This window comes from Psammomys obesus, unplaced genomic scaffold (assembly GCF_907164565.1).
Source record: "Psammomys obesus unplaced genomic scaffold, mPsaObe1.curated_primary_1811, whole genome shotgun sequence".
NCBI lineage: Eukaryota > Metazoa > Chordata > Mammalia > Rodentia > Muridae > Psammomys > Psammomys obesus.
In genome coordinates, this window is record NW_026596120.1 from 8,974,830 (window position 1) to 8,996,450 (window position 21,621).

At 42.8% G+C, this 21,621-nt stretch overlaps 1 protein-coding gene across 5 annotated transcripts in view; it reads right to left on the minus strand.

The window, feature by feature from the left end:
- Positions 1–21,621, minus strand: part of Pik3cb (phosphatidylinositol-4,5-bisphosphate 3-kinase catalytic subunit beta) — a 106,036-nt gene that overhangs the window by 68,472 nt on the left and 15,943 nt on the right. For 3 of the 5 annotated variants that reach the window (XM_055629789.1, XM_055629786.1, XM_055629790.1), the window contains exons 2-3: positions 18,380–18,481; positions 1,591–1,777 (exon numbers count right to left, since the gene is read on the minus strand). In XM_055629789.1, the coding sequence (XP_055485764.1) occupies positions 1,591–1,761 (171 nt within the window). In that variant the 5' untranslated portion in view covers positions 1,762–1,777; positions 18,380–18,481. Of the gene's footprint in view, positions 1–1,590; positions 1,778–12,093; positions 12,160–18,379; positions 18,482–21,621 lie in introns of all 5 variants that reach the window. The other 2 variants (XM_055629787.1, XM_055629788.1) reach the window with 2 other exon arrangements.

Below are 21,621 nucleotides of genomic sequence, written 5' to 3' on the forward strand. Positions count from 1 at the left end.
AAATGAATAGTATCAATGGTTAACTCAAAGTCAGGCAAGGTTAAATGTCGTAGGAGAAAGCTGGTATGGGGACACACACCTGTGAGTCCCAGCATTTGGGTGGAGGAGACAGGAGGAATAGTTCAAGGCTATCCTCAGCTACATAGTGAGTATCAATCAGCCTGGGCTACATCAGGTCCTGTGTCATAAACAAGACAAACAGCCAGGCATGGCAGCATATGCCTTTAACTGTAACACTGGGAAGTGGAGGCAGGTGGATCTATGTGAGTTTGAGGACAACCAGAGCTACACAATATAGCAAAAACAAAAAGGCAAAAACAGACAAACTAGAAACTCTCAGTACCAATTCAATAGCTAAATTCTGCATTTTCTTTTAACTTTATAAATTATACTTTTAGAATTCTCATGTATCAATATTATAAAATATATCTGACAACTTTTCTGATTTTATTACGCAACTTTCATATAATTTAATGACTTTTTTAAAAGTCTATTTTACATGTAGTTCTTGATGAATTTCCTTCAGGCTTAGTAGTCTTGAAATAACTGCACTGTAGAGAGTAGGCAAGGTGGCTCAATGGATAGGCCTTGATGCCAAATCTGATGACCTGCGTTCAATCACTAGAACCCCCATGATGGAAGGAGAAAGCCAGCTCCTACGAGTTGTCCTGTGACCTCCACACATGCAGTTATACATGAACCCCTGCCACACACATGAACTCACACTAATACACACCCACATAAGCGTATGTATCAATAAGTAATAAGTAAGTAGATATATTAGGTGCAGCTGAGACAGACCTTGGGGCAATTAGCAAGGCTTCCTGTGAAGATTGTTAAGTATTTTATTTTAAACTAGGCAGGTTTAAGGACCCAGAGTACATGACCTTGGGCAGGGCCTCACGCCTCTCCCCAGACATTTCCTCAGAATCTCAAACAGCTATTAACTGTGTTTACAGTGAAGATATGGCTCGTTTCCTGCATCCCTGTGATCTAGACTTTCCCTTATCAACTGTAATCCTGCCAGGTGCACCCGTCCTCCCCCCAGCATCCATCTGGTGAGCTCATTAAAAAAAACAGCCCTCCAAACCCAAAGTTGTATATGTGATTGATTGATTGTTCTGACAAATATCAGAACTGTACTTTTAGCTTTAAGGAGACTGCAGCATCTTTGCAAAGCATGGTAGCTCGTGCCTTTAACCCCAGCACTTGGGAAACAGAAAGCAGATCTCTGTGGCATCCAAGGCCAGCCTACTCCATACAGCACGATACAACCCCAAATGCCTCTTCCTCCTGTTTCCATCTCCCACTCCCACTTCCCCCAACTAAAGGGGGATTACAGCACGTCATCATGACTAGTGCCAATCTTTCTTAATACAGACATTACATATGGATTTAAAACAAAGGTGGGAAAATAAACATGTTTATATATAAAAATAGGGCATATTAAAAATTTTAAAATGGTCTGAAATGTAATCATCTCTCAGTTTTGCCACATGATCTACACAAATAACATTTTCTATAATGAATTTTCCACTAGGTTACACCGAAGGTAAGCTAAATCTTGAGAAATTCTAACTGTAAACATACCTGTTTAATATAAGAAATGGTGGCTTCCCGGGGTACTTCCAGCTGGATATAAATGCCAGTGGGCAGAAGGAAATCAACAGATATGGAGCCATCAGATGCGATCTGTGAATCCACTGCCCAGATGTCAAGGATGTCTGCCATAGCAGGAGGCATTATAGAGCGGAAGCACATTCATAACCTTGAGGTGCTGGAAATCAAGCAAAATGGAAAAATCAGCATTAGCCAATTTCTACCATAAAACAAAACACAACAATCCAGGCATGCTGGAACAATTTTATGGTCCTAAGCTATTTGGGATATTGAGGCTATTGGGATATTGAATCAGTTGAGCCCAAGAGCTAGAAGCCTCAAATGTGAAGTACAGCAAAACTCTAAGAAAATGGCAAACTACTATTAGTTTTCTATTAGTTCTTTTTTTTAAAAAAAAAAGATTTTTATTTTATGTGTATAGGTGAGTGTCTTGAGTGTGTATGTGCATTGTACCTGCCTAGTGCCTACAGAGGCCGAGAGAGTCATGGGGGCCCCTGGAGCTGTTAGTTAGGTGATTTCCAGCTAGAAACCAAATCCAGGCCTTCTCCAAGAGCATCAAATGGTCTTAAGCCTCTGATCCATATATAATTCCTACAACTAGTTCTTAATTTCAGGACAGACAGTAATGCAATAGGAGTCCAATTAAATGTAGTTTGTTTTTCTTATCTCGGGGAGGGTACATAAACATGAGTAAAGCCATGGAGGCCAAGGGCATAATAAGTTCAGAAGTTACAAGAAGGTGTGAACCACCCAGTGTCATACTGGGGCTGACCTGGGTCCTCTTGAAAAAGCAGCAAGTGCTCTTAGCCACTGCGTCATCTCTCCAGACCACTAAATGTGGTATTCAAACAATCAAGGGGGAGGCTGAAGAGCCGGCTCAGTACCAGGTCCTACATGGAACTGATTGCCACAGCTGTCTTATGGCAGCCGCATACACGCACGCACGCGCGCGCGCGCGCGCACACACACACACACGTAAGTCTGATAAAAATTTAAAATAATAAGATAGCCAGAGAAAGTCAGAAACGGGGGCTCATGTCTGTAATTCCACTATTTGGAGGCTACACTGGAGAAGAAATGAGTTTAAAGTCAGCCTGAGCTACACAGGGAGACTTAGCTTTTAAAAATAAAATAAGGGGCTGGAGAGATGACTCAGCAGTTAAGTACTTTCTGTTCTTCCAGGTCTTGAGTTCAATTCCCATTGACAACATGGTGGCTCATAACCAACTATACTGGGATCTGATGCACTCTTCTGGCATGCAGGTGTACATGCAGATAGAGCACTAACATAAATCTTTAAAAAATGAAAATAAAATGAAACTGGAAAAAAAAACCACACAGGGCTGGGAGATGACTCAGCAGTCGATTGTTGCTGCTCAGACAGCGTTTGATTGCGAGCACCCAGCTTGAGTAGCTGGAACTGCAGGACCTCCAGAGGATCCAACACCTCTGGCTTCCTCAGGAACCTGCAATCATGTCTGCACATGCCCACACAGAGATACATATTTAAAAATAAACTAACTACTTAAAAAGAATAAATTATAAACCTAAAAAAGCAAGAGGAAGTCACTAGAAATCAATTATTTAAATTCTCTTTCAGTCATCACTATGTAAAATTTACAGACACACATAAGGAAGGTACACTGACCCAGATCTAAGATACTTAGTTTACTGTGGTATCTGATTACAAGCACACAGAGCTATAACAAACAGCAACAGTGAAGGTGATAAGGTTTCTATCAAGGTTTCTTTGATTTTTGGCTTTGGGGGTTTCACTTGAAACAGGGTCACCCCATATAGCCCAGGCTAGCCTCAAAATACAGACCCTCCTGTCTTCCACAGGCCTAGGTAACAAATGTGTGCCATCACATCCTGCTTTGTAGAGTTCGGTTTGGTTTAGTCTGGTATAGGGGGCTAGTTTGGGAGGCCAGGATCTTGTACTATGTTAGCCTAGGCTGGCCCTTAAACTCACAGCAATCCTACCTCGATTTCCCAAATGCCAAGATTACAAGTGTGTTATCAACTGCCCACAATTCTATCTTTCCAAATGCTGGTGGTCAAACACAGAGCCTTGGATAGTCTAGGCAAGCACTACACACTGAGTTCCATTCCCAAGACAAGTGGAGGTATTATTTAAGAGACAGAGCCTCCTGTGACCCAGGTAGCCTAGAGTTCCAGTATCTCCTGCTTCAACTTCCCAAATGCTGGAGTTACAGGCATACACCACCATGCTTGTTCCAATTAGAAATACTTTTAAGCCAGACATAGCAGTATACACCTTTAATACCAGCAAGCAGGAAGCAGAAATAGGCAGATCCCTGAGTTCAAGCCCAGCCTGGTCTACAGAGGGCTACACAGAGAAACTGTCTCAAACAAGCAAAAGAGAAATACTTCTAGAACAGGGCATAGTAACAAATACCTACCTTCCTTCCTTCCTTCCTTCCTTCCTTTCTTTCTTTCTTCCTTCCTTCCTTTCTTTCTTCCTTTTCTCTTTCATCCTTCCTTCCCTTTCTTTTTTAATTTTTTTTTTTTGAGACAGGGTTTCTCTCTGTAGCCTTAGCTATCCTGAACTCACTTTGTAGATCAGGATGGCAGAGAAAGGTATGCACCACCACTCCCCGTTCAGTAACAAATACTTTTAATCCTAGCATTTAGGAGGTAGAGCCAAAGGTGGGAATGGTCAGGGACCAGACTGATCTATAAAGTTTCAGGACAGCCAGGGCTACACACAGAGAAAGCCTGTTTCAAAAAACAAAACAAACAACAACAACAAAAAGCAAAACAAAAAGGAGGCAAAGGCAGTCAGATCTCTGGGAGTTTGAGGATAGCCTGGTATTCAGAGCAAGCTCTAGGCAATAAAGACCTTGTCTCAAAAAAGAGCACCCATCTCCAAAACTAAAATTACAACTGGGTGGTGGTGGCACAAACCTTTAATCCCAGCACTCTGGGGAAACATAGGCAGGCAGGTTTCTGAGTTCCAGGCCAGCCTGGTCTAGAGTGAGTTCCTGAAAAGCCAGAGCTACCCAGAGAAACCCTGTCTAGGGATAAGAGGAAAGAAAATTACAAGTGTTGGAATGTAGACTAGACGGGGAGGACATGCCTAGCGTGCATGAAGTTCTGAGTTCAAGCCCCAGCACTGCACCTCCCATTGTTGCTATTAAACTGAAAACAAAACATTTAGTTCCTCTTTGCCTTGTCATCCTTATTTCATATTACGTGCAAAAGCCAGTCTATGAGCTTCAGGTCAGGAGGTGTCTTAGGAGTAACTCCTTGTTTTAAAGGTAAGAAAACTAATTCCCAGAGACATCCCTAAGGAGGAAGACAGAGACAGGAGCAGGAAGGATGTTGTTTTATTTTTCAAAGCACTTAGCCATGTTTCCCTTGCCTCCTTTAAAGGAAATATTCTGCACAGGGCTACCAACTCCTCAATCATTATATCTTTTTCTTTCTTTCTTTTTTTTTTTTTTTTAAGTATGAAGGCACTGAGAACAGAAACATTTTTAAAAGTATGAAAACAACTTTCCAGGGAAGCTAAAAGGGTATGGAACACAATTAGTCCCACTGAAGCCCTAGACAGTAATTACAGCACACTAGCAGTGTCTGCCTGTTCGCAGGAGAAAAAGGAACAGTTTAAAGACCTCCACTTCCCCAGTGACACGCCAGCTAAGCCACTAAACTACTTCTGTAAATCAGGAGACAAGGAGAAACACACATGTGAACAAGCACAACTTAAACCACTCTGAAAACAAATGGAGAAAATCTGAAAGAGAATGAAAAGGAAATTAAAGACTACTGTTTTCTGTTTCCATGATAAAGTGACAGCAAAGTAAGTGTCCACTGCTCTATGTGTGACTTGAGCACAGAGGGACACTCACTCAGCCTTCCAGGTCTGGTCCCCTGGAACAAAAAGCTGGCCAGGGAGTACAAGAAGAGTAATAGAAACCATTCCTAACAGAGAAAGGCCTAACGGAGGATGGAAACACATAGAAAGCCAGGACAAGAAACAAAAGGCAGGGCCAGGGCTCTCTACAGGTCACTTAAGACATAGCCAGTGCCACCTTCTCCCAGTTCTGGAGCCTGGGCCTTTCCCTGAGCACAGTAATTTTTACACGTAGCCCTGGTAGTTTACGGTTTCCGATCTTCCTTTGTCAACTGGACTCTTTACTGTTAACCTGGATGCCTCTCTCTGTGCCCTGCTCTCCTCCCCAGAAGGTGCCACTAATCCTCTTTTAGCTGGGCAGTAGTAGCATATGCCTGTAATCCCAGAACTCACAAAGCAGAGGCAGGTGGATCTCTGTGAGTGCAAACTTGCTGTAATCCTCCTGCTCTACAGCAAAACTACAGTAGCGGGATTACATATAACTACCATGCAGGGTTTAAGTGTTTTATTTTAAAATCATTTTATTTAAATCATTGTAATTCTATTATCGAGATCTCTCTAAAGTAATTTTAATGTGTACACATGCAAAATGTGAAACATCCTTTTAAAAATCATGTTATTTGAATCACTGCAATTCTAGTATAGAGATCTCTCTCTAAAGTAATTTTTATTTTGTACATATGCAAAATGTGAACCAAAAAGTAATTGTAACTTATTGTTCATTTGTTTATTTTCTTTTTTGAGACAGGGTTTCTTTGTATAGTACTGGTTGTCCTGGAATTTACTCTGTAGACCAGGCCAGCCTCAAACTCACAGAGCTCCACCTGATCTCTAGAAATTAAAGGAGTACACCACCATGCCTGGCTGAGTATCAGTTTTTAATGTGGTATAAAACTCATTAATACTGGACCAGATCCATAGGGATGTTATGATACAGGAGATCTGTCTTTTTCTCTATGTGTGTGACTTTTTCAAAATTTATTCTTTTATTTCAAACACTTATAAAATACAGTCTGGTCACTTTACCGCCCCCTGGCCCTGTAACCATCTCCTGATGAACCCCTTCTTCCCAACAAGCCTGTCTTCCTACCCTCTGGTTATGTCTTTTGTGCCCCCACTAAGTCTGATTAGCGTTGTCTGCACAAGCACGGGTAGAAAGGTACTGACTGGAGCATGGGCATCTAACTTGCAGCCACTTCTGGAGGAAAAAAACTCCCCATCCCCCTGGCAACCATTAAGTGTCACCTCCTCAGAGATGGTGGGGCCTGGGCCCCTCCCCTCAAGGGATCTTTTGGATACTCTGGCTTTATCTCCAGGTTTTCTTTTTTTCTATCCTTTCTTTTCTTTTTTCTTTTTGAGACTAGTTGTTTACTTGAACTGTTGACCTTGAATAAGCTGCCTCATGTATCTGGCCTTTAGTGTGTAGGAGGCAGAAGGAGAGGAGCTTTTGAGTTGAAAAGCCATCCTGATCTATAAAGCAGGTTCTAGACCAGCCAAGGCATTGTAGTCAGACTGTCACAAAACAATTAACTGGATTAAATATTCTTAAAATACCCCCCCCCGACACACACACACACACACACACACACACACACACACACACACACGGTACCTGGAATAGCCCGACATTTAGAAAGCATTGGAAAGGATGTTAGTTTACCTGGGGGCCAATATTAGAAGGCTGCCCTGCTGCAATAAAAGGAACTTATGATTGTGCTTCCAATCAGCACTGATGCTAGATGGGAGCACAGTGAGAGCGGTGCTTCTCAGAGATGTTGTTGTTTGTTTCTCAGGGCTAACAATCAGGTAATGTGGTGCTGCGGGTCTCAGCAATGGCTTCACTGTCACGAGTTTTCTTTCTTTAATTTGAATTTTCAGTTACTACTGTGTTATAGCGTTCCTTTGGGAATCAAGGGCTAGGGGTGCCACTGAAGCAGACTGCAGTAGTACTTGCTGGGGATTAACAACTCGAAATCAATTCAAATAAGGGACCAAAATTGCAAGACAGCAAGATGGCTCAGCATGTCAAGGCACTGGCTGTGCAAGCATGACAACCTGAGCTTGATCCCAAAACCTGAGGGAAGAGGGTGCTCCTTCTCTATGTGTACAAGGAGCACCCACCTACACAATAAATGAACAGAGACCAAATAAGGAGTATACTTTACAATTCCATTCCTCCTGACTAAAACAAACACGATTAACATAACTGCTTTACAACATTCCAAAACTCAAGATGCTGCTGATGAAATGCCCAGAAAGAACAGACTGGGCCACTACACTCTTCCTCTGCTTGCAAGGGCAACGTATCATGTGACCGCGCACAGCAGGGCCACTCCTGCTGCTTGTACACATCCTACAAATTCTGCCTTGAGATGCAGTCTTTCCTCAGCGCCGATTTTAGGGACAAGTGCTCAGTGAGTTTTGTCCTATTTGTGAATGAAAAGCCATAACAAGAGTTTTGGGTTGTTTTTTTTTGTTTTTGTTTTTGTTTTTGTTTTTTAATTTAGGTTGTTATTCTGTAGGCCAATTCACAGAATCAAAAGCAGCAATGCCCTGGTCATGAAGCTGCTAGGATGCTTGGCTGGGTCAGTATGTACTTGTAGAAGACAAGTGACCCAAGTCTCAATACAAGCATCATCTATTACAGTTTTGCTTAAGTATTTCTCAAAAACAAAGCAAAACCTCTCACTGGTGTTTACCTAGCATGGCTCCTGAAGCTTATCACCAGACACCACCTTGACTGGCACGAGGGGTCCTAGAAGACGGAAGATAAAGAAGGTATGAGCAGAGTCCAAGTGGGTTTAATTAAGAAGCAGAGCTAGGTGTGGTGGTGCAGCCTTTAATCCCATCTCTTAGAAGACACAGGTGAATCTCTGTGAGTTCAAGGCCAGCCTGCTCTACACAGCTAAAACCTGTCTCAAAAAATAAAAATAAAAAAGACAAAACAACCCCAAAGCCTTGAAAAGTCTTGATCAGTAGAAAAGAAAAATATCCAGAAGTTTCACTGTTTGGATGCTGGTTTGCTTCTTAGCCCACTGGTTGTGTCTATCGGGCTCCTGGTGTGTTGGTTTTTTGGTTTTTTATTTTTATTTTTTTAATGTCAGCAATCTTCCAAGGATTTCTGGTTCTTACTTGTGAGTACCATGACAATCAAATGACTCTGTGTAGCAAAAGATACTCACATGTAACTGTTGTGTGAATGACTCATGAGCCAAACTGTACGAGTATATAGCAGTGCTGGTGAGTAACCAACAGCCTTCACATCTAGGAACTGAACCAGGGCCAGAAAGCCATCTGGACAGCAAGCAGCAACAAGAAAAAGTTTTAAATAGCTTTAGCTGTAGGAAAAGCACTACTACAGGCTCTAGGCCTTTTAACTATTTGTCTGCTCTCATTTTGAAAATGAGCAATAATACATACAATTTAAAAAAAGGGCACGCTACCAACACTGGCTTTTCCCCACAGACATTTCAGGACTTACTATTCCTTTCTACAATGGCTTAACTTTGGTTTGCACTTACGTATCTGTTTTGACTTTTTTCCTTGGTGACAGTTTTCCTCTTAAGATATCTGACTATGAATGAAAATGAGTGCGTCTCTGAGGAGCTTCCAATTCTCCCTTATGATTGACAGCAAAGAGGGTATAGGGAACTAAGAATAAAAAAGGGATCTGTCACTGGAGTCTTCTTGCACTGTCTTTTCTCTCTAGAGAACACAATGAGTCAGGAAAGGCAATCAGACGGTGTCATTTAATGCAAGGCGCTGAGCAAAGGAGACAGGCTAGCCATACAGCTCAAAGGCAGAATGCCTACCTAGCAAGCCAAGGTCCTGAGTTCAATTAGTACTTACTAAATATTCACTTTGTTAAAGGCACACCACACATGACAGAGGCAAGATAGGACTTATAAAATAAAACACTGGAACTGGAGAAATGGCTCAGCAGTTAAGAGCACTGGGTTTGATTTCTAGCACCCACACAGCGGCTCACAATCGTCTGTTACTCCACTCCAGGGACACCAACGCCCTCTTCAGGCCTCTGCAAGCACTGTACTCATATGGTACACAGACATTCATGAAGGCACCCATACATAGAGAAATAAAGCACCAAGTAGTTGGCATCTCGCCAAGTACTGGAGCACTTATGTCTGCCGAGTGGTTAAGTGGGAGTCACATCTGCTCTGCCTCACCCAGATGGTGCTCCTTTTTATATGAGAAGGTAGATAAAGCTTCAACGGCATCGCAGCGATTTCCACCTCAGCCTGTAAGAGCCTTAGCCACAAGTGATGAGGATGGCTTAGAGGAAAGAGGATGACAGAGGATCTGCTTGAACCTCCCAAGGAGCTGGAATGGTAAGGTGAGTGGAAGGGCCATGCAGAGCAAAATGACAGGTCAGTGGAGGTGCTGTCCTATGAAGGAATCCAAGCAATTTTCACCAGACCTAGTGTATGCGTGTCTGTGTGTTTGTGTCTGTGCACATGTTTAATCCCAGCATCCCAGAGACAGAGGCAGGCAGGGGGCCAGCCTTGACATCCCAGTGAATTCCAGACAAGCCGGGCTATATAGTGAAACCTTGTGTGCTTATATGTGTGTGTGTGTGTGTGTGTGTGTGTGCGCGCACACATACTACACACACACACACACACACACAGAGAACAGTCATACTTTCTGATGAACAGACTATTTAAACAAGTTCTTAATTTAATAGTTTAGAACCAGCTAACATCGGACTAATGTCTGCCAACTTGAAAAATGCATAATCTCAGAATTATTTCATGCAATACCTTCCATTTGCTACAAGATCATAATCAAGTTTTGTTTCTGCATTTTGGTTTTATAGCTGGTTTTGCAGATGGTGTCTTAGCCTCCTAAGTACTGTGATTACAGAATGGCAGCCATGCCTGGCACCATAAGGAAGCCTGCATCCAGGATCTGGGGCAGTCTAGTGAACTCCGAAAGCCTGACTGTGATAACAGAGTTAGTAAAAGTCACCTGTTACAGCCTGAATGTCTACAACACAGAACATGGGTACCCTGTTACAGAGTTAATTTCTACAGCATGGGATATGGGTGGAGACGTCAGGAAACACTTCACTGTCATTACTAAGGAAAAACTTGCTTGCTACAAATCTTGAGAGCATGCATTCTTAAATATATTTTTCCTTAATTTTTAAATTATATTTATTTTGTGTGAACATATAGGAAGGGGACAAACATGCATATTGCATCATATGTGTGAACATCAGAGGTCAACCTGTGACAGTTGATTTTCTCCTTCTACCATGTTGGTCCCAGGAATCAAACTCATGTTATCAGGCTTGCTGACAAGTACCTTCACCACTGATCCACCTTGCCAGCGTTGGAGTACGGATTCTTTACCTTAAACATTTAAAACTGGGCCTGTAGTGGTGCACACCTTTAGACCAAGCACTCAGGAGGTAGAGACAGGCAGATCTCAAAATCAGAGGTAAGCCTGAGGGGCAGAGGGTATGGGACACCACACAGTACTGAGACTGAGGTCTAAGAAATAAGATCACCAATGTCACCGTGACAGACTTGGAATTGTGCTGGGACACCAGGTAAGCCATAAACTCCAGATTCCTGTGCAGTTACAAGTGGCTGTATACAAAGGTCTCTCGGCTGGAATGAGTGGGAATGACTGTGCCAACCTCACGTCAGGTATTTGCAAGATGATGATGTACAACCTGTATCATCTCATTCTCCTCACAACGGTGACAAACAACAGTCGTGCGGTGAAAAAAGAGATGACACCATAGCAACTGCTTCTTGAATGAAAGCACAGGTGGAGTTTGCTGCATTATTTCTTTTCAATCTATTACAGCTGATTTCCACTAATTTAGCCAAGCACACATAGTTGCAAGGCTAGGATTAAAACTCACAATCGTTAGTTACAGGTAGTCTCAAACATTTTCCTTCACTATACAAACAGGAAACAGAATTATAAAGAGTGAAGAGACTGCCACCATGACACCAGCACAGCCCTCACTTCTACTCAGACTCTAGCTTTCCTCTCAGTTACTTTGCGAGCTGCATGTAGAGCACCCTTCCCAACTGAAATGGGGAATTACTGTTTTTGTAAACAGCTGCAGAGGAGCAATGAATATGAATCTGACTTAAGGCAGACATGAGGTTAGGCAAAGAGAGAAAGGATAACAGAAGCCTTAAGTGGAAAAAAAAAGGCAAGACCATTAAGACTGGAACTCAGGGAGCCAGAGAACTGGCAAAGGATGACAGCAAGAGGCTGAGTCCATATGGTGTTCCTCTTAATGTAACTGAAAAGAAGACCCAATGAAGAATATTCAAGACATGAGTACAAAATGATTAAACGAAGCATGTTTTAGGGGTAGGGATATACCTTAACCAAAACTCTAAATTCAAATGGTCATGAGCCAAAGCCAATTTATACTACTGATAAGCTACAATATGAAAAGGAATCTATAAGAAATATGACTCCAACATAAAAAGCAAAATAACCAGAAATTTACCAAACTCAAAAGCATACAGGTGAAAATGATGAATATCATCATTCACCAAGGAAATGGAGATTAAAGCCACAATCAAGCCAGCGGTGCTCACCTTCAAGTCCAGCACGGGAAGCAGGGGCAGGTGGGTCTGGATGAGCCAAAGCTACAGTGTCACTGTCTCAAAATAAAAACAAAAACGAAATAAAACCCACTGATATTCACACATCACTGTTCAGAGCTGAACTCAACCTTTTCTAAACAAGACATCAAAAACTCCATACTGTTCTTTATTCTTATCCAAGAATATCAGAAGTACATCAACATTTAAGCTACACCTTTTCATAATAACCTAAAGAGGTCTCAACTCAAACACATTAACAGAATAAGAAATCGTACTGAGCATTTTACAATATGGAAAAATAACTAAATACAATACACCATCATTAAAGACCCTCACAAACACTGTTAACAGAAACAAAAAGGGCCAGGCATGGTAGCTCACATCTGTATCCACAGTGCTCAGCCTGCGGAGACAGAAGAATTGCTACTTAGTTTCAGGCCAATGAGACACTGTCTCAATTTTAAAATGAAGGATGGTCAGGAGAAGAAAATGGCAAAAGAACACATGCCATGAGATTCAATTTACTTAACTATAAATAACGGTTAAAATGTCAATGGAGATAGGCATGGAAGCTCACTTATGAGGCTGAGAGGGGAAGATCACTGCTCCTTCCAGGCCAACCTGGTTACAAAGCAGGACCCTGTCTCAAAAACACAAAATAAAAACCACTGGGAATGATGACATGCACCTTTTGTTTTGTTTTATTTTTTGAGACAGAGTTTCTCTGTGTACCCTTGGCTGTCCTGGACTTGCTATGTAGACCAGGCTGTACTCAAACTCACAGAGATCCACCTGCCTCTGCCTCCCGGAGGGCTGGGACAGTCATCTTTAATCCAAGTACTAAAGAGGCAGAGCAGGTAGATCTCTGTGAGTATGAGGCCAGCGTAGCCTACAGCCAGCTAGGGCTACACAGTGAGACTGTCTCAAAAAGAATGAAAAAAGGAAGGGAGGGAGGGAGGGAGGGAGGGAGGGAGGGAGGGAGGGAGGGAGGACGAACTTTAGAGATGTACACAGTATCATCAAGATATAAAAACAAACAGGCAATTAAACAAAATTCAGTAAAATGTCTCTTGCAAAAGAGAGGAAGCAGAGGAAAGCACTAATATTTGCTATGGCGTGGTCTGGTGTTTTGTACTTAGATGTTAATTGTTTGCCCCCCCAACAGATCCTTCTGTCTTCCAAGCCCTCGAACCTTCACACACACACACACACACACACACACACACACACACACACACACATACACGCCTACCTCACTTCTCCCTGCTCAGGTCTACACAACTTTATTTAACCAATCACAGGTAATTTGGAGACAAGGTTACACAGCATCATTTTGGTGTACGTGAGGGACTGCTTATTGAACAGTAAGAATCCTAGGGTGGAGGGGGCAATTAACATCTGAATACAAAGCACCAGACCATCCCATAACATCTCCCCAAGAAAAGGGTCAAGGAGCCAATAGGAGAGGGCCAAGAGGCCAAAGAGAATGTGTGGCCACAATATCTGGATTATATAGAAATCTGACAGAAGCTGGGGAAGGTGTAATGGGGCCCCAGACCTTAACACAACTGACTCCATTATGGAAGTACCATTCAGGCTGTAAAACTCAGCACATAGACAATACCACCTGCCAAAATGGAAACAAAGGTCTAATCCATCAAAACCCATATAATTCTGGGAGGATCATGGAGAGGAAGAAGAGAGACAGGTACAAGAGAGAAGAAAGAAGTGGAGACCACTATGGGTTAGCATATAGACCCACATGGGGCAGGAGAGATGGCTCAGAGGTTAGGAGCACTGGCTAGCTGTTCTTCCAAAGGTCCTAAGTTCAATTCCCAGCAACCACATGGTGGCTCATAACCATCTATAATGAGAGCTGCTGCCTCCTTCTGGCCTGCAGGCATACATGCAGATAGAACACTGTATACATAATAAATAAATAAATCTTAAGAAGAGGAGGAGGAGGAAAAAACACATGGATGGGAGGAGTTTACTCTGAGGACTGGTGTGGCTGGGCAAATGCCATGGGATGTAGGACTGAGAGAAAAACGAGGTAGATCAGGATCTTAATATCTGCCCAGCCCCAGGTAAAATAAAGTTTATTAAAAATCAATCAGGTGTCTTTGTCTTTTACTGATATGGTCGCAGTTGAATAATAATCACCAAAAAAAATTTTATGTATTAATAATAAACATTAATAGCCAAATATTTTCTACAACAAACACTGCCCAGGGTATCACATACATGTCTTTTTTCTTGTGTGATGTGCATGTGTGTGTGTTTGGATCTGAAAGCATGTAGGTGCTCAGGTGTGTATGTGGTCTTCCTCCATGCTCGTCCATCATATTCATTGAGGCAGGGTCTCTCCAGTTGAACCTGAGCTCACAGGTATGGCTAGTCTAGCTAGCCAGCATACTCAGGGGACCCCATCTCTATCTTCCAACTAGAATTACCATCAGCCTGATAGGTCCACCCAGCATTTACTGGGAGTCTGGGATTCTAGGGTCCAGTTTGCTGTTTGCATAGCAAGAATTTTAATTGCTGAGCCACCGCCCCTTTTATACATGCAGGTTTCCACAGTGACAGCAAATTACAAGGCATGACATGAAAGCCGTGGAATGGAAACACGTTCCCTAGTGTGGTCTCCACGTTGGTGCTGGCAAAGCCACAGTGCAGACTGCTCTGCTCCCTGCAACTGCACTCTCCTGCACTGTTCTCACCTACATTCGCTTCTACTTGCTGGTTAGAACTGGTACTTTTTTCCTCCAAACTTTAAGACAGAAGACACATTACGGACGATAGCAAGGCTTTGTATCCTGTTAGCTGCTGCTCAGAACACCATTAATGATACCTGAGCTCCTACAAGGCTCTGAGTTCAATTCCCAATAACACCACATACATCCAAAGTCTGGACTATGGAGCATTTCGGGTTAGGAAAGTCAATCTGTACTATCCATTTTATAAAATTACACTTAGAATATATCCTACCTATTATGGATAAAACCACACACTTCCAGAGCTGGAAAGATGGCTCCTTGGGTAAAAGCTCTTCCTGCGTAATCATGAGGACTGGAGCTGGGATCTCAGCACCCACACAACAAGCCAGTCATTACTGCGTACCAGTGCCCCAGCTTGATGCAGACAGAGGCAAGAGGACGGCCAGGCTTGCTGGCTTCTCGCCTCGCTGTGAAAGTAGGATCCCAGGCTCAGGAAGAGACTATGCTTCAAAGAAACAGGTAGAGAATGGTAAGAAGAGATCCAAAGTCTTCTTCTGGCCGGCATGTGTGCAGACAGGCTTACAGACTACCATACACGTGTGTTCAGCCACATAGTTGAACACAGACACACACATAATCTTTAAAAAAACAAAACCCTTTGGGGCTAGAGAGATGGCTCAACAATTAAGTGCACTTGTTCTTACAGAGGACCCAGGCTCGATTCTCAGCACCTACATGGCAGCTGACAACAGTCCGTAACTCCAGCACCACTTTTTGACCTCTGAAGGCACCAGGCATGCTTGTGGCAAACAGACATACGTGGGCGCGAAATACTTGCACATGGGAAATAAAATAAATCTAAAACAAACAAACCTGGGCTGGTGAGATGATTCAGCAGGCAAAGGTGCTTGCAGCAGCAGGTAAAAACAAGCAGAGCTTTATTTCTGAAATCCACATAGAGGTAGGAGGAGGGGGCCAACTGGACAAAGCTGTCCTCTGAACACGTGAGTACTGTGGCACGTACACCACCACCACCACACACACACACACACACACACACACATTCACTAATAATAACAATAAATTTTAAGAATGTCCTAACCTAACCTTTCACATAAAGCTGTATGTGTGTAGTAGCATGATTATTCAATAACCTCTTCCACTAGAAAACTGGACTGAGAACAAGGCGACCATTTATACTGCCCTTTATCTACTACTTCCTCTATCGTGTGGCTGTCAAAAGACTAAATGAGATTCTGGCAACATAAAAAAAACAGTTTTGAAAGGTCATGCTATGCAGGCAGTCACAGCTTTCACAGTATCCTTACTGTCTATGGCAGACTACATGACAATCTGACCAGTTATGTACTGAGTAAAAGCAAGACGCACATTGCCACTGGACTGCCAAAGGACCAGCGCTGCAGACACTCAATGACATCCTTATGAACGTCATTTCCACCTGCATAGAGATCCAGTGCAAGTTAATGAAAAGGATCCTTGAGCAGTAAACAGACCTGGAGATACGACACCAGCTCCCGGAACTGACAGGCAAGCTGAAACTGAGCCACTCTGTTCACTCTGAGTTTATAAACATAATAACCATTTACAACTTTCAAATTTAGACAGATCAGTGCCAGGCTTGGTTGTACCTGCCTATAATCACAGCACTTCAGAGGGGAAAGACAGGAGGTTCCTGTCTCAAAAACTTCAAATTGTGGTGGTGCGTGTTCCTAATCCCAACACCTACAAGGCTTTAGAAGCAGACCAGGAGTTCAAAGTCAGCCTCAGATACAGAGGACTTAGAGACCCAACTATGCTACATGAGACCCTGCCTCAAAAAACAAAACCACAAAAAGAAAGCCAAAACAAATTTTCCAAAGAAAAGCATATAGCTGCATTAAGGGGGAGGTGTACATAGCAACAGAGCTTGTGCTTAGCGTGTGTGAGATGCTGGATTAAACCTGTAGCACCTACAAAATAACATCAGCCCTGCTCAGGTGGTGCACGTCTCACTGAAGCACTCTGGAAGCTGAGGCAGGAAGATAGGCCTGAGCTGAGGCCAGGCTGGGCTGCAGAATAAGTCTGTATTTCAAATGAATAACCCCATATCGATCATTCTTTTTAAATAGCATATGAAGTAACAAGTTTTCTTATGGCATATTCACACATACATATTAAGTTTGTATTGGTACCCTGACACCCTGCTCCAGACCCACCTGTCCCTCCCCCACCTGCCATCTTTCCACCCTGACTCTCCCTGTTCTCTTCCGCTTCTGGTATTCCCCTCTCCACTTTCTTATCATGTGTTTTATTGACTCACACTGATCATTCTTCAAAATTTCCCTAATTTGATGGCTCCAAAACCGTGCCAGCCAGGCACAAAAGATGCCCGCTTTTAATCCCAACACTCAAGAGGCAGAGACAGATTTGAGTTTGAAGCCACTCTAGTCCAAAAGCTAGTTCCAGACCACTACCACAGACAGTGACAGTGAGAGTCTGTCTCAAAAAACAAACAAACAAACAAACAAACAAACAAAAAATTGGGCTGGAGAAATGGCTAAGAAATGGTTAAGAGCACCAGCTACTCTTCCAGAGGACCCAAGTCCAATTCCCAACCCAGCGTGTACATGGCAGCTCACAACTGTCTGTCACTCCAGTTCCACAGGATCTGATGCCCTCTTCTGGCCTTCAAGCATGCAAGTTTGCATGATGTTATGCATGCAAAACATCCATACACATAAAATAAAACCAATAAACAACTGGTAGAGTTGAGGCTATGCAGTAGAGCACCTGTCCGCCTTTTAATTCCCAGTATTGTCATACTCCAAAAAAAGGGCAATGAATCAGTAAAAACTATCAAGCTTTTGGAATGTCCAAACTCGGAGGCTGAAGAAATGGTTCAGAGGTTAAGAGCACTTGCTGCTCTTCCAGAAGACCCAAGTCCAATTCCCATCCCTGACATGGGCACTCACAACCAGCTATAACTCCAGTTCCAGAGGATCTGACACCTCTGGCCTCCAAAGACACTGCACACACATGAGAGACATACATTTCAGACAAAGCACTCATACAAGTAAAATTTTAAAAAAATAAAGTGTTCAAACTCATAGGTTAATAACAGCAGTCTGGCTTGCTTTTGTTATCTAAGCTAGGAATGGCATTGTGCTTTCAGCAATGCTACCACCTAGTAACCCTTTATTTAAAACAATAATTAAAACACCTTTGTCCAGTAGTAGTATCTCCCGACTGTGATCCCAGTGCTCTGGAGACTGAAGAAGCTCAAGTTTCAGGCTAGCCTGTGCTATACAGTCAATTTCAGGGCAGCTTGGGCTACAGTTTCAAACAAACAACAGAAGAAGCAAGCACACCAACCCTTTGTATTAAGCAACCCTAAATCTCAGTCTACCTTAGAGTAAGGCTTAGGACTGTCCCCCATACAAACCATCTCAAGAGATTAGAAAAAAAATCATAAGCTAACCAATATTCATACTTTCTTCCTATATTCAACTTCATAAAAAAACAAAAACTAAGAAATAAAACCTACAAAATTGGACACTTACCTCAAAATAACAGCCCCCATTTCAGTCTTCTAGGAACGGATGACATTACGTATTTTTAAAGGTGAAGAATTCATGAAGGTCTTTTTCAGATTAAAAGATAAACTGCAAAATAAAAGGTTGAAGAGAGAAAGTGTTAATCAAGATGGACAATGCTAAATGTTTACTACTTGTATACCATTTGCCTGCCGATAGCCACACACATTTTAAAACACAAGCCGAAGATCTAACGCAGTTAAAACCTTTTACTATGTTTAAGATTTGTGCTCCACTAGTCTCAGCGTTGGGCCAATTTTTTTTTAATCTGATACCTTTTCCCTATTAGTGGGTTTATATATTCAAGATAAAATCTAACCAAGTAACTTATAGGATGTAGTGTAAAATAAAAATGCAGGACCCCTCAAGCCCGCCAGGCCTACTCAGTAAGGCCCTGTCTTGAAGAAAAAAAAAAAAAAGACAAAACTTTTTTTAATTAAAAATTCAAACCAACAACAAAATGCAAGACCCTTTCCCCAAGGTGGTTCTATAAGGAAATACGTCTAATCCCAAAGCAAACTGTAGAGGATAAGAACACACATTGAACAGAGTCCACCTGTCTGTACATTCTGGTGGCCCATTACCACTGTAGCTCCAGAGGCCTCGAAAGAGCATCACGGGAAATACAACCCTAACCACCATGCGACCACGAGTGGAGTGGAGACAACAATGACACTTATGCTCACTGCAGGTGTCAAGGCGAACGGCACCAGATCAAACAGGATGTGAGAGCTGTGGTGACACCCTGGGCCCAACCTCATGGAGGAAGGCAGCGCCGGTCAACTGGCTCCTGATTAGGAGGCTCTGGCCGCTGTCAACAAAGCCGCGATCACCACAGTCCAGCTGGCTAATCTAAATGTAAACCTCTTATCTCTGTAAGAATGTTTAGTGCTGGTGAAAGAAAATTTTATTATTACTCTTGAGTCCCAGTACCAACATCAGGCAGCCAGCTCCAGCACTGGGGAAATCAAACATCTCTGGCCTCTGCAGGGGCCTGCATTCATGTGCACATACTTACATACGAGTGAAAACACAGGAAAAAATAAAAATTGAAAAGATTTTTTTTAATAATTTATTTTTATGTGTGTACACTGGTGTTTTCACTGAATGTATGTCTGTGTGAGGATGTCAGATCCCATGGAACAGGAGTAACAGACAGTTGTGAACTGCCATGTGGGTACTGGGAATTGAACCTGGGTTCTCTGTCATAGGATCTCATGTAGCTCAGGCTGGCTCCAAATTCACTGTGTAATGTAAAATTTAAAAAAAAAAAAAACCAATCAGATTTATGCTTTATCTTTTCATTCCCCACTCCTCTCTGACTGAAGGTTGACCCGGGCACCTTACTAGGAAAATCCCGTAGCCCCTACCACCAGGCTATCGCCCCACCCCCTCCTCATTCTGTGCAACAGTAGCTCAATGCATCTCCAAGGTTAGACCTGAACTCGCTCCAGATCAAGAAGACTTTGAGCCAACAATCTTCCTGCCTCACCTCCCCAGTGGCTCCCAACCTAGGCTTCCCGGCACGCACTAAAGCAGGCTTAGCTTCCTTTCCTTCATGCACTCTCCTCCTCGGTTTTTGAAAGCAGTGCCTCCTGCACTTTTCAATGACTTTGAACTCTCCATGTAAAAACACTTCAACAAACAGGCGGCTACACACACACACACACACACACCTGTCACACACACACAAATGGTCCCCACTGTAGTGGAAGTTTTGGTTTTTTTAAAAACTCAGTCTTGTAAATATGTTTTTGTTTTAATCCTGGGTGGGGGATTTTAGTTTGGGCTTCAGTGTGTCCACAGCTGATAACTGCCTCCTGTGGGGTGTGGTCTCTGCCAGCTGGTAACCACCTGCCTGATGCGCACGGGGAGGGGTGTGGTCTAGGGCTCTGAGGGATATATAAATATGAGACTCCAGAAACAGAAGGTGCGGCAGCTTGGGGAGACACTTTGCTTCGTGGCACAGTGGCTTGGTGAAGATGGACAGAGGAAACTGCTTGCTGTATTTGCTGTAGACAGAGACTGGTATAGCCCCAAAGGAAACCATCAACCCTAAACAGCCAGGAGAAAGGGGTCTGTGCTAACTCTCCCCACTAACCTTCTCTCTCTTACCTAGGGCTAAAGGGTTGGTGGAAGGGAGGCAGAGGCTTAAATACCCCAAATAAAATAGTTTAAAAACAAATGCAACACCCGTGCCTTCTTACGTTCAATTTATCATGAGGGATGTAGCCTGCTTACTAGAATGAGCTAAAATTTACCTATTTTCAGACATAGGAAGCTGGGGATAAGATTTTAACAAAATTCTCTAGAACCCAGTGTGTGTGTATGTATGTATACATGTATGTACAAATACATACAAAAATGTTATTTTTATTTTATGTTCTTATGTCTGTCTGAGGGTGTCAGAAGTCCTGGTACTGGAGTTCCAGAGAGGTGTGAGGTGCCATGTGGGTGCTGGGAAGTGAACCAGGATCCTCTGGAAAGCAGCCAGTGATCTTAACCACTGAACCATCTCTCCAGCCCCGAGAACCCAGTTTCTTAAACCAGGGGTTATGGCTCCTCATAGAATTCTTCTGGAGATCAGAGAAAAACTGGCAACAGCAAAAGGTCTCTGAACGGGCAACCAAATAGCAACTGGAAATGATCTCATGAATCCCAGGAGTCTCTTCAGCTCGCATTCCACTGCATCAGGAGACTGCTGCAACCTTGGTTCTGAAGGCAGTAAGAGCGCTGTGCAACTGGCCAACTGTCATCATGCCACCTCAAACATCTCAGCTCCTGTCTGAGCACTGCATGCTATGAATTATAATTCTTTCACCGTACACACACGGCTTTCTGTTCTTATAAACACCATGATTTAATAGTGGAAAGCAAACACTTTTTAGTTCCTACTGTTACTCCTCAGCATGTAAGTACCAAATTAGTATATCTTCGGATTGTGTTAAAAGGTTCTACTCTGCCCCCAGGCACTGGTAGCACATGCCCTTAACCCCAGCACTGGAAAGTAAAGGAAGGTAGATCTCTGTCTGAGAGTTCCAGGACAGCCCTGTTTCAAAAATCAAACCAAAACAAAAGTTCTACTCAGGTGACTATCACCAGAATACATTGTACGCATATATAAAACTGTCAAAAAAAAGTTGATTTTTAAAATCATTTTTTTATTTGCTGACTTGGGTTTTCTAAGAAATAGCTACATAAACTAACCA